Here is a 12,198-nt window from a genome sequence, read left to right as displayed (position 1 = left end):
AATTTGATCTTTTCATGAATATTAATAAATAATGAACCAATATTTACTAGTATGTCCAAAGGATGGTAAGTTTTGCAGCTAAAAATGCCTATTTCTGGAAATTCAAAATGGCGGACCATGGAGAAGATCCCCCTTTTCATGTAAAATGCAATTTTCCCAGTCATAATGAATACTTAGAATTTAATGGTGGTGGTAAGTATTTGTTAAAAAGGTAACATTTGTGAACGGACAGCATGAACTGTGGAAATGACCTACTGAAAATATTACACAGTGCATCTTTAAGTGTGTTATAAAAGAAAAGTTGTTTCAGCACCAGCACTGCGGCCCTCAACCTGCTACACCAGCATCGTCTTTAGAATGCACTCAATGGCCGTTTCCACGCCGACAGCATGGAGAAGGTTCTGGAAGTATTTTGGGGCATTTGCCACAACGTTTGTTGAGTCCATCCTTAAACCTGATGGGAAGATGGATTAAAACGTTGGTTAGATAAAGGATAACTAACTATCCTTAAAAGGAAATAACATGTATCATCGATAATTTGTATAGCAAGCACACTGGAAGGAATTCAATACAGATGTACTCCTGAAGTAGGCCGATGTGATTTTGATTAGCATGATGAGTTTGATAAGCATGGTATAAACATTGGCAATGACATTTTTAATTCCAAATTAATAATTCCGAATTAAATAGTTCTGTCGAGTTCCCTTTGTTTGATCTTTCATTTAATTCCAAATTGTGAAGTGTATATGACTTTTTCAAAGTGGAATTAAGCTTTATTCAGAATTAAAGTTAATTAATTCAGAATTAAATGTCCCATGCAAGCGTATCCATTGTCATAATAAACATCAATGTCAAAAACGTTTCATGGTCATGAAAAGTTTACATTGTTTGGGCCGTCTTTACCATAACCGAATGTTCCTTAATGACAGTCACAAAATGTTTGACATGCCCATGACTGCTTCATGGCACTGTTATGACACAGGTATGACACCGGCGCCAGGTTAAGTGTTACCACACTTTTTAGCACACTACGGTATATACTGCTACTGTAACTGGTCGTCATGAGTACGTTTCAAGCAGCCATACCTTCCTCAGGAATCTTCATCACTAGGTCCAGTTTGGGCCTGACTTCTCCCTCCAGTGACACGTCAATGCCCCAATGAATGCACATAGTGCAGCTAGATGAAGACACAGAATACATCAGGTCAATATTCTCGTTGTGATGCACCACTTCACCACTAGATGGAGTGATGATGAGAGAAAATCTTTTCAGACACCAGTCAAACATCAGTCATACACTGGCTCACTTGAAGGCTAGAACAATTACATCAAATCCAGATCTTGGAAGGAAAGCTGAAAATGGATTCATGGTCATACATTTGCATTACATCATGACAATTTGATCACAACATCATAACAATAACATAATAACAGGATGATCTTGTTGCCGTGGTAATGGGACACAGGTTGAGCCTGAACATCCCATGCTCTCCAAAAGTCAGGAAAAGGTCCCCATGCCTCCCCCACTGAAAAAAAGCTTCAAATCTACTTCTCAAAGGAAACACATGTTTGTCTTGCTTACAAAGGGAGGATTTTTTAGTAACGCTGCATCCCCATTAGGGAGGAATGTAAACAACACAGGGGCCAGATTAAAGAGGCTGAGGCACTAACAGGAAGGAGGAGAAGAGCAAGCAGCAGCATACCCTTTCAGCCTGGCACTCTGGGCGAGCAGCAGAGAAGACATGCACCCCTCCGGAAGACTCACTAGCTCTGGGTACCGCTCCTGAAGACAGAAAGAAAGAAAGAAAGAAAGAAAGAAAGAAAGAAAGAAAGAAAGAAAGAAAGAAAGAAAGAAAGAAAGAAAGGAGTTAAAGTAAGAAAAAAAGAAACAAACAAAAGAAAGAAAGAAGTAACAGAAATAACTATAGGTATTACACTTTCTCCAATAATGGTTTGGAAAAAAAATGGGAATCCTTACACAGTGAAAGCAGTCAGTTGTAATACAGACTCAACGTATATAGATATCCATAAGTCATAAGAGCAACATTCACTTCATACAATGTTCCCCTGCCTGGTAGCTTTTTAAACATCTTAGTCAAAGGCCTGCAAGAAACAAGGTGATTCCTTTACTGTCAAAAGTGAACACGCCAAATTAAGATGTGCTGCATTAGGTAAAGAGTAAAGACAACCACCGCCAGCCAATGAGAGAACACAACACACACCCCGCCGCCTTTGTCGGGGTGAGAAATACTTTTCTACTCTGTCATGGGATCTTTTGCTCCCTCCGTGGGTACAGCAGAAGTGTGTGTGTGTGCGTGTGCGTGTGCGTGTGCGTGTGCGTGTGTGTGTGTGTGTGTGTGTGTGTGTGTGTGTGTGTGTGTGTGTGTGTGTGTGTGTGTGTGTGTGTGTGTGTGTGTGTGTGTGTGAGTGAGTGAGTGAGTGAGTGAGTGAGTGTTTTGCTCCCTCCGTGCGGGTACAGCAGCAGTGTGTGTGTGTGTGTGTGCGTGCGTGCGGCGCGTGTGTGTGTGTGTGTGTGTGTGTGTGTGTGTGTGTGAGTGAGTGAGTGAGTGAGTGAGTGTTTTGCTCCCTCCGTGCGGGTACAGCAGCAGCAATAGGCAGCCAGGCTGGTACTCCACGGTTGGAAGCGAACTCTCTCTGCCTTTCAAAAGGAAAGAATCTGAAATCTGGAAAGAATGAGTCAATTTGCGGCTTTTCATGAGCTGCAGCACTCCGTGCACCGAGGACGGAGAGCAGCACTGAGAGGAGAAGAAGTCTACATCGCAGACAGCCTTCCCTCATCTCCCCACAGCCTGTGGTCTCACAGAATGACATTGTAATCAGCACTGCATAGGCGATTTATGAGAGAGCATTTGTTGAACTGTAATCATGGTTTCCATGCCTCACAATGGAGAGCGGTGAATGCGGAGTTGAGTTGTGGGGAGAGGGGGGGGGGGGGGGTTATTTTCTGCTGACTGGAAAAAGCAGATACTACCTTCTTTCATTGTGAGGGTTAATGATTAGACATGACAACACAGCGAACACACACACACGCACACATGCTCGCGCACACACACACGCGCACACAGCTTTTGCTGGGCCCAGGACAAAATCATCTGAAAGAGTCCCCCATGCAATACATACAATGTAACTTAATGAAAACCCAATTTTGGGCCCCCTGTTTCCCTGGGCCTGGGGTTAGACAAATGCCAAATGATAATTAGCTCAAACTAACACAAAACTACTTTGTTGATAAAACCTCAGTTGCAGTAAACAATCCTGCTTCCTTCGGCCAGGAAACTGAATAAACATTCATGAAGAAAGACACGTTAGTCTGTAATGAACATGTGTTTTATCATTTAGTCAAATCTCTTTTGTCACTAAACTTGACTACTGTTGCTACCACTTGACCACCACGGAGGTCTGTGGTGTGTTCCAATTCTCTCCATACACAAATCCCAGCCACTTCAGCGGGCCTCAGTGGAAACAGTACACCCCTGCAACCAGAAAATCTACTTTTGATTTTTTGACATGAAAAGTATTTGAAATAACCCACCGACCAACCAACCACATAAAACCCACCAAAAACATAATAATCGTACAGTATAAACAATATACTGTAAACATTAATGCGTAATATGCGCACAAAAGTATCATGCAATGTCGGCAATGGGCAAAATATCTGTTGTGATGGCAGTCGCGAGGACTCTAGACTGAAAAATGAGAGATTCCACCATGACTGTATGGTACACAGGACAAATGACAGTGGTTACTGCAATAGTGATTAAGGCGGCGAGGGATGCCTGTGAGCCTGTCTGGGGTCTGGAATCAACGACAGGCTGCATTCTTCTGTGGCCCTCTGGTTTCCTTTCCACAAAACCGCCAGCATCGAGCGAGCACAGACTCCCCTGCCCTGCTCCGCTCCGCTCTCTTGTGCCCTACCTGACCATTAGAGTGCCACTGTACTTCCATTGTCTGCTCCAGCTCCAGACATGCTATACAGCAAGAGTGTGCTTATTTTCAACCCCCAACACGGTTATTAGGAGGGGGTATGTGTCAGACAATGTTGTCATGGGTTTCTAGACGTGTTCATGGGATGAGGCGGCTGTTCCAATCCAGACCAGATGCCCCATAACATTCACCCAACAGGTTTTAGGCTGACATGACAGCATTGACCACAAAAAGGGGGGTGAGAAAGGTTTTTTCCTTTAAGACAGTGATTTTGTGCAAGCATTCCACGTTTCACTTAGTTGTGGACCTGCACAAAATACTGTACATGACAGCCCTTTCAACACCAATAGGTTAAGGCTGGTCACTCAGCATCAGCAACAGAAAAAGATTTGTTCTGTTGGTCATCAAAAACTAAAAGCTAGGGTGAAAGAATAGACGGTTTTGTACAATGTACAAAATATAGACCGTTGACCCGTCAAATGATTCCCGGGTAATAAGAAATAATGGCCTAATAAAACTGACATACAGTAGGTGTTGCATCATTGACAACTTAGTGCAACAGGATGGTTTTCTGTTCTATTGAACTGTTTAAAAATTAACTCCATTTGCAGAGCATGTGGAGTAGAGCAGAGTAGAGTACTTTTATGAATCCTAAAGGAAATGTAAGATGGCATCTTTATGTCTCAATGCGTTCTGGGGAAAGTGATGTCATATAGTTGCTATTTTTGGTGCCTACTGGTAGGAACAGCTTGAATGCTGCACATTGATTGGACCAGGATCAGAAGATCCATGTCATTTTACAACAATAGCATCTGACGAGTGGAACAACTTTTCAAACTTTTAAGAGAAACATTTTTAGTACCTTCAAATAACAGTTACGTAGTTGACACCCAAATCAACCTTATGAGTTGAATGTTGTCTTACTAGCCAAGTTGAGAACCAAGTTGCCAGCCTTCACAAAACAGCTACTGTCAATGACGGCATCACTTCACCAACCAAAGAAACAGCAGGGCAAGGGCATTAGGGGGGTAATAAACCCCCCCCCGATGATATGAGCAAGGTCTGGCAAGATGTAATCGACCACCCCAACTGTAAATATTTCCAGAAAGAAAGGTGGAAAAAACAGGCCAGGCCAGGCCAGGCTTTATAGGCAGTGGACCCAAACCAACCCTAACCTAAATGGAAAAAAGAGGAGAACTTAAACAGAGCCATATTTGTCAGCATCAGCATTTCACATCACATCACAGAGACAGACTTCTCCTTCTTCTTCTTCGTCCTCTGTCCCAGGGCCACTGATAGCTGTGGCCAGGCCCAGGACAAAGTTATCTAAAAGCCCCTGCCCAATACTACGCTGTCACTAGGTATTTCTCAAAGTGAAGTATCCTAGCTTTGCTAGGACAAGTAATCTGCCCTACAAAGCAACAAGGCAGTAACTGCATTGTTGTTTAAAATGAGCTACTATGACTTTAATGTCATACGTATCAAAGTCTAAATTTAAATTAAATGATTGATCCTTTATATTATCACCTTTTGTGCAGATCAAAGCTGTCACATGTCAATAATCTTCCAAAAACCACTCTTACTGGGTTGCAGTATCATTTTAAAGTCAACCTTTTCAGTTTTTAGCTCTGCGCAGTTACTGCCTTTTTGCTTTGTAGGGCAGTAATGCCCATTTTGCGCCCGGTGTATCGAATTATTAATTACGGTACACTTAGAACTAGTGATTGGAAGCTCTTTGGTGAAATCTGCAAAAAATTGGGCGTTACTCATCCTAGCAAAGGTTAGGACACTTTATTGATTAACGCCCACAATCATGAGGACGCAATTCTGGGCCTCTCTCTCTCCCCCTGGGCCCAGGACAACTGACCCCTTTGTCCCTCCCTGTCCGCCGCCCCCTGGTCTCTCCGCTCGATGCTTAATGACAGCAGTGAGAGAGTGAGGTAATTCTTTGAGAGCCAATGGAGGGTGCAATCAGAGTTTCCCTCCGTGAGTGGAGAAGGAGAAACGCTGCGGACCTCAAAGCAGGATGGCTCTCATCAGGGGCCATGATGGTTTTCACCATGAGACACATTTCCTCCCCGGGCTTCTGGTAACCACTCCACTGCCACCCTCCACATCTGCTCAAATCATAACGCGGACGAGCAGGGACGCCGCCCAGGGGTCCAATGGGGTCAGTCGTCCCGGGCCCAGGAGAGGGGGTGCCCATTACATCATATTAATTGAGTGGGGCTTTCAGATGACTTTATCCCAGGCCTGGACATAGCTGCCTGTGGCCCAGCCGCAGAGAACAGAGAGAGCTAATGTCTTCACACATGTGGCACTACTATACGGTGGCAGAACACTGCAGCAGGGTAGTGTAGTGCAATGTAGAGCTTGCTAAATATGATGGATGGCGTTCTTAACGCTACATGAGAGGGTGAGGGAACATGTAGCACAAGTCAAGGTAACAGAGGAATGTTTCTGGAGGGAAAGGGAGGAAACTGATCCTTTGTTATTCACACTTTCTTCCAGAGGTACAGCTCCTACTTTCAAAATGTAAAAAAGCAAACACAGACGGCTACAATTTTGAGCCATTTGTTTCTAGGTGACCCAGCCATACCCAGAGTATACACGAATCACGATCATCAGGCAATCAAAATACTGAATACATCATTACATGAACAGTGCATTGCATTACATCTCACCCTCCTCAGCCAATACTCATCTACATGGGAAGCACAGCCATCACCTCTGTACAAAATGAAGTGTGGTACAAAGCTCTAGTTTTTACAGGATATCCCATCTGCACATTTGATCCAGCAGTTTTCTAACACCAGCTGACACTAAGGGCCTTTTCATACCAGTGGTGCTGCTGTCGGTGGGACTGAAGCAACTTTTACCAGTGACGGCGAGATGGATTAGTCCTTCCACACCAACATGGCAGTAGTCGGGCGGTAGCGGCACGGGAGACGGCTCAGTCCCGAACGGCATTTAGAAATCCAACCTGAGCGGAATTTTCACTGCAGCGGCCAGCAGTGTCCCGTTAAAATGAATGGCAAAGTTGCAAAATAGCATTGGCTGTGGGGGGGATTTGGGACAGGACTGGCCGTGCATACCGACACGGTCAGTGTGAAAGGCAGAGTAGAACATACTGCCTGAGATTGATGAGCTGATTGGTGAAAACGCCTGAGTGTACAGTACTTCTATGAAGACACACCAGTCTCTGTGTGATATTTTCAAGTTAATTAATGTCCTTATTAGCCAACTAGGGATGCGAATTATTGATTAATTAATTTCCTAGTAGATCAAGCCCCCCCCCCACCCCCCAAGAAAAAAATCCAGATTAAATCTAAACGTTTAAATTAAAAGTGAGATTAAAATGATACATTTAAATTAATTTGTATTTATATGCTTTAATCCAAAGGTGATTGAAATGTTCCCACTATTCACACACTCTTCACAAATCACAAAGTTGAGGCGATTAATTGTTGACATCCCTAAAGCCAACCAATGAATGTAAATGAAGACTCTCTCAACTGCTCCTGCTTTCAACAGTATGGGCTGACAACCCCACTTGCAAAATCTATGCCGCGTCTCAAATAGCGCACTTCAGGCACTATGTTTCAGTGCGTAGGGCATTCTGAGAGTCTTAAAATTCAGTGCACTGGAAGTGCACGGATGTTACAGTTAAAAACAGTGCGTGACCGATGAGGACACTGCACGCACTGAACGGCCATCATATTGTTTGTGTAACAGAAGAAACGTGGCGTTCGGTTCAGTAGAAGAGTTTTGTCAACAGTTTTTGTAAGTAATGTTGATGAGGCACCAACCAACTTCATGCGAAGACGAGTATTCTATGTGTGAAGAAAATGTATACTAGCATGGGATGCTGTGTAATGTAAACATTGGCCAACCAATATTTTGGCAAGCTAATGCTATGCTAGCCCATCACTTCCAGTAAGGGCACAGTGCATAGTAAACTTTGCCACGACACTATGCAATAAAGACCTCAGTGCACTGTGTGCACTATGGACTAAACGTCAGAGTACAGACACAAGTGTGACATTGGAGACACAGCACTAGTTTGTCAATTCAAACCAAAATCATGATCAACAACATTATCACACATACTGTACATTTAAACAGGGGTATTGGTTTTCAAAATGGTTGGTGTGACTTTACATTTATGAAGCTAGAAATTTCCACTGATAGAAAAGTAGGACATTTCCATTATTGGAAAGTTGCAAGGGTGGAGATTCCAGGTTCAGAAATCTTAAGTCACACCAAGCATGTTTGATTATTTCTCAACCCTCTGTCACAAAAATGACTTCCATATGTATTCATATTTCACTCATGTACATAGGTTTCTACAAAGAGAAAGCAGCTGATACAAATATACTAATTACAGGAGTGACATGAAATTGATCAGAAGATCTAAGTGGAGCTAGTCAAGCCTTCCTTCCTTGTACTACTATTCAGGAGTACATTTTCATACAGGTATGTATGCCATCAGTCTTATATTTTTTTCAGGCATTGCACGACTCTGTTGAAGGGACTGTATGAGTGAAATATGGATAGGTGTTTTACAACCTATCAGACAAGTGGTGCCAATCTGAAAGCCTGAAGGGTGGGAATGACAACCAAAGGTCCATACCTGTAGGCTTGCTGCAAATTTTTACTGCCATTTTTTCTAGACATAGTACATGTGCCCTACAACTAAGACTTTATTTTGCAAACATGTCTAGACAAGAAGTCCAGGCCATTTTGCTAAAGCTCTGCAATACAATGCATCTGTGTTTTACGTAACAACTAAAAGCCATATTACTTTACCATCACCGTATTTCATGGCTTGACAAATTGACTCTCCCTGTCATCGTGTGGTGCAAATTTTCCCTTCTACTCAGTTTGCTTCAATGCAGGGAGAAGAACATCTAGTAAAAGGTATCCATGCTCATGATGAGGCATTTTTGTTCTTAACTAGCTTTGAAACTCAGCGTTGGCTGATGGCTTGTCAACAAAAGCATTAGTTCTATGGAAATCTTCTATGGAAAGTTTCTAAACTGGATCATCAAATTGGCATGTGTGTCAGTGCAGAATCTACACAAAATGTATGCTGAGCAGCACAAAGAAATCTAGGCTGTGGTAGGCCAAGGCCCCAAAAAAGCAAGAAATATTTATAGTCCATTGTGTATATTCTATGGTGACGGTGGCTTAAAACATTTATATTCTGGTTAGAAAAGCAGGAATTCCTGATTATTCAGGAGTCACATGAACTGTATGGAAATATAGTACATATCAAATGTTTGTGCACTGGGCACAGAATGATTATGACATTAAATCATGGTTCATCCCTACAGATAGAAGTAAAATTGCATAGAAATCTTGGATATGTAAATTCAAACGTGCAATTCACCCTGTTAGAAATACAGTAAGATGAGCCAGGGACTAAACAATTTTGGAAACATAATTTTAAGGTTGGAAAAAAAAAGAAAACCATTTTGTTCCATGGCCCTGCAATCAGGTGGAGAGCTGGAAGAGGCTGCGAGTGAAACACATCCTGCTCCTTATGGCAGCAAATGAAAGGGGAGAGCTGATGGGAAGCTGATGATGTGGGACCAGGGGGTGATGGATGGAATGAGGGAGGTAGTGACGAAGAGGAGGGAGGAAGGAGTGGAGGGAGGGAGACGGGTGGGGGTGTGGAGGGAGGGAGGGAGGGGGCTAGTGGTGGAGGTGACGGATGGAGGGAGACGGGTAGTGACAGAGGGGTGAAGGTAAAGTGGGGAGGAGGGGTTGACTGGGTTGGGGAGGGGGGTGTAGGGGGGAGGAGGTGTTGGATGGAGGGAGGGAGGTAGTGAAAGAGAGGAGTAGAGGGGGAAATGATGGAGGAAGCCCAATGCAGCTGTGCATACCTGAAGGTCTGAATCACGACGCTGGCTATCTGATTAAAGAGCTACACGTCACAACAGCCTCTGTTCAATATTCCACAAAGTTTACAGTTTACACAATGAATCTCCATTCAAATTCATAGGAATGCTGTAATTATATGACTGTCTTAATAGTGTTTCCATCTTTTCACACTGTTTGCAAAGGTCCGTCAGCTTTACTGTATATGAAATGTCTGCATTTAGTCTATTAGCCCATAATATAACATGGCATGGTAATCTATGGGTTATAATCAAGAGGGAAAGGAGGGTCACCAGATTAAAAAAACAAAACACAGCTGACATCAAAGCATCAAGGATATCTGGGCTCTCATAACTCCCATGCAATGCCACTGCCATTTGCCTAAATGCTACGGCGCATCATGGCAGCGATTAAGGCAAAGAGACGCAGTTTGTGAGTGCGGATTTCTTCTTCCTTAAGTTGACGCTTTTTATCTCGCACCAAAAAGCTTTTCGGTTTTCCAAGAAGTTGAGCGCGTCCTCTGCCAATACTTGAAGCGATTAAGGCAAAGACATTCCTATCCAAGTATTAAACATTGACATATAGTTTAAAAAAGTACCATATTTCGACTGATTTGATGTGGTCCGAATTTCTTTCTTTTCTCTAAAGAAAGTGGTGATTTCATCACAATATTCAAGTTTTGTTTTTTTTTTTTACCTGGGACTGAAAGCCCAAAATAAGTAAGAATAATAAAAAATAATTCATGGAATAGTTTAAAATGTGGGTCATAAACATAATACAATCTATAAGAGTTCAACATTTTTGATGGCATTATGGAAATGAGCAAACTTCCAAGGTATTCCATATTTTTTGGAAAGGAACTGTACTGTACATGCTATATGTAAAGTCAAAATTGATACATGGTGTATTCCCACAAGGGTTGCGAAGGTGCTGTTTGCCACAGTAACACACCAACAGGGGTAGGTAAGCGTACCCATTAAGCCCACCAAAATCTAAATTTCTTTATTTTTCAATCATCTTCAATTGTTTTTTTGTGAAATATTTTGTTAAATAGTAAGATTTACCTCTCTTCTCAATGTTTGTCACTGAGTTGATGGATATTTCAAAGTACAATATGAAGATTTTTTACGAGAAAAGTGAAAAGTCTGACTGGGCTTAAATGGTACCATTGGTACCATTTAAGCCCACTTGTGTTCCAAATAAGCTCATATAGTTATTTCTCTATCAAAATACCTGGTGAGGTGTGTGAATTGAGTTTAAACAGTGGAGCCTACATGGCATAAATGGTTTCAGACCAAAAATGTAAGATTTGCTCAAAAAATAGTGCATAAAACCTAATTAAATATTACGGCATCTTTTACTTCATATACTTCATAAAATTCTTCATCCAAACAGAGAAATTTATTTTTTCTTATTGATTATTGTTAGTTCATTACATTACGCCTTTTAAACCAACAACTTGGGATTGTACAGCACTTTTATGTCCCTCAAAGGCATTTTTCATAAGCATGCATGCAAACTTGCATGCATTTCAATGGGGTGTACCATTTAAGCCCACCTTGTACCCATTAAGCCCGCCTATACAAAAAGCTATTTTATGGAAATAATCAACTCCACAAAACATTTCATGATGCATTTCTTTAAAGATCAATGCCAAACAAACTGGAATATGCTTAGAATTCATACCTAACCACCTTAAGTCTTACGGTATAGTAAGATAAAGATGGTGTGTGGTTGTATCAAGAAAATATCGGCGTGTGCTCGCTCATAAAACACATCTTTCCATTTGAAGGGAAATGCTATAATTTAGTAAAACACTGCATGTATATATATAAAAATCATTACATTTACCTCTTAGTTTACTAAATATGAAAGTATTTTCAAAACATTTGACTTAAACTAGCTGATATTCTATGATTTCTGACATGTCCCAAAACAGCAAAGTTTTGAGGCAACTTCTTGTCAGTAGTCCTGAGACTGGATTCACTTGGACGGGAATAACTCGACGATAAAAAATGTGATTTGTTTGCAATAAAAAACATTTTGTCAGTTACTAAACCCTTTAATTGGATAGGGTGATGAACAACAAAATTCACCTTTTCCCTTTCTTTAAATTGACCTCAAAGTTGAAAGTGGGCTTAAAGGGTACATGGGCTTAATGGGTACGCTTACCTATGTCATCTAGATTTACATCTGACACTGCATGTTGACCAAGAACTTTTGTTTAGCCTCAGGGTTTAGGGCGTCTTCAGGCTTTAACGGTTTTTAAATCATGTTTAGTTTGTTTTTACAAACCCCAACTCCGATGAAGTTGGGATGTTTGGTAAACAGTGAATAAAATCAAAATGCTATCATTTTCAAAACATT

At 41.7% G+C, this 12,198-nt stretch overlaps 1 protein-coding gene across 2 annotated transcripts in view; it reads right to left on the bottom strand.

The window, feature by feature from the left end:
* Nucleotides 1-166: 166 nt before the first annotated feature.
* cenpp (centromere protein P) overlaps nt 167-12,198 on the bottom strand; it is an 86,737-nt gene continuing 74,705 nt past the window's right edge. For both annotated transcript variants that reach the window (XM_063215085.1, XM_063215086.1), the window contains exons 7-9: nt 1,704-1,783; nt 1,087-1,178; nt 167-454 (exon numbers count right to left, since the gene is read on the bottom strand). In XM_063215085.1, the coding sequence (XP_063071155.1) occupies nt 336-454; nt 1,087-1,178; nt 1,704-1,783 (291 nt within the window). In that variant the 3' untranslated portion in view covers nt 167-335. The remainder of the gene's footprint in view (nt 455-1,086; nt 1,179-1,703; nt 1,784-12,198) is intronic.

This window comes from Engraulis encrasicolus, chromosome 14 (assembly GCF_034702125.1).
Source record: "Engraulis encrasicolus isolate BLACKSEA-1 chromosome 14, IST_EnEncr_1.0, whole genome shotgun sequence".
NCBI lineage: Eukaryota > Metazoa > Chordata > Actinopteri > Clupeiformes > Engraulidae > Engraulis > Engraulis encrasicolus.
The sequence above is the reverse complement of the archived record's forward strand: the minus strand, read 5'-3'. Positions and strand labels throughout refer to the sequence as shown.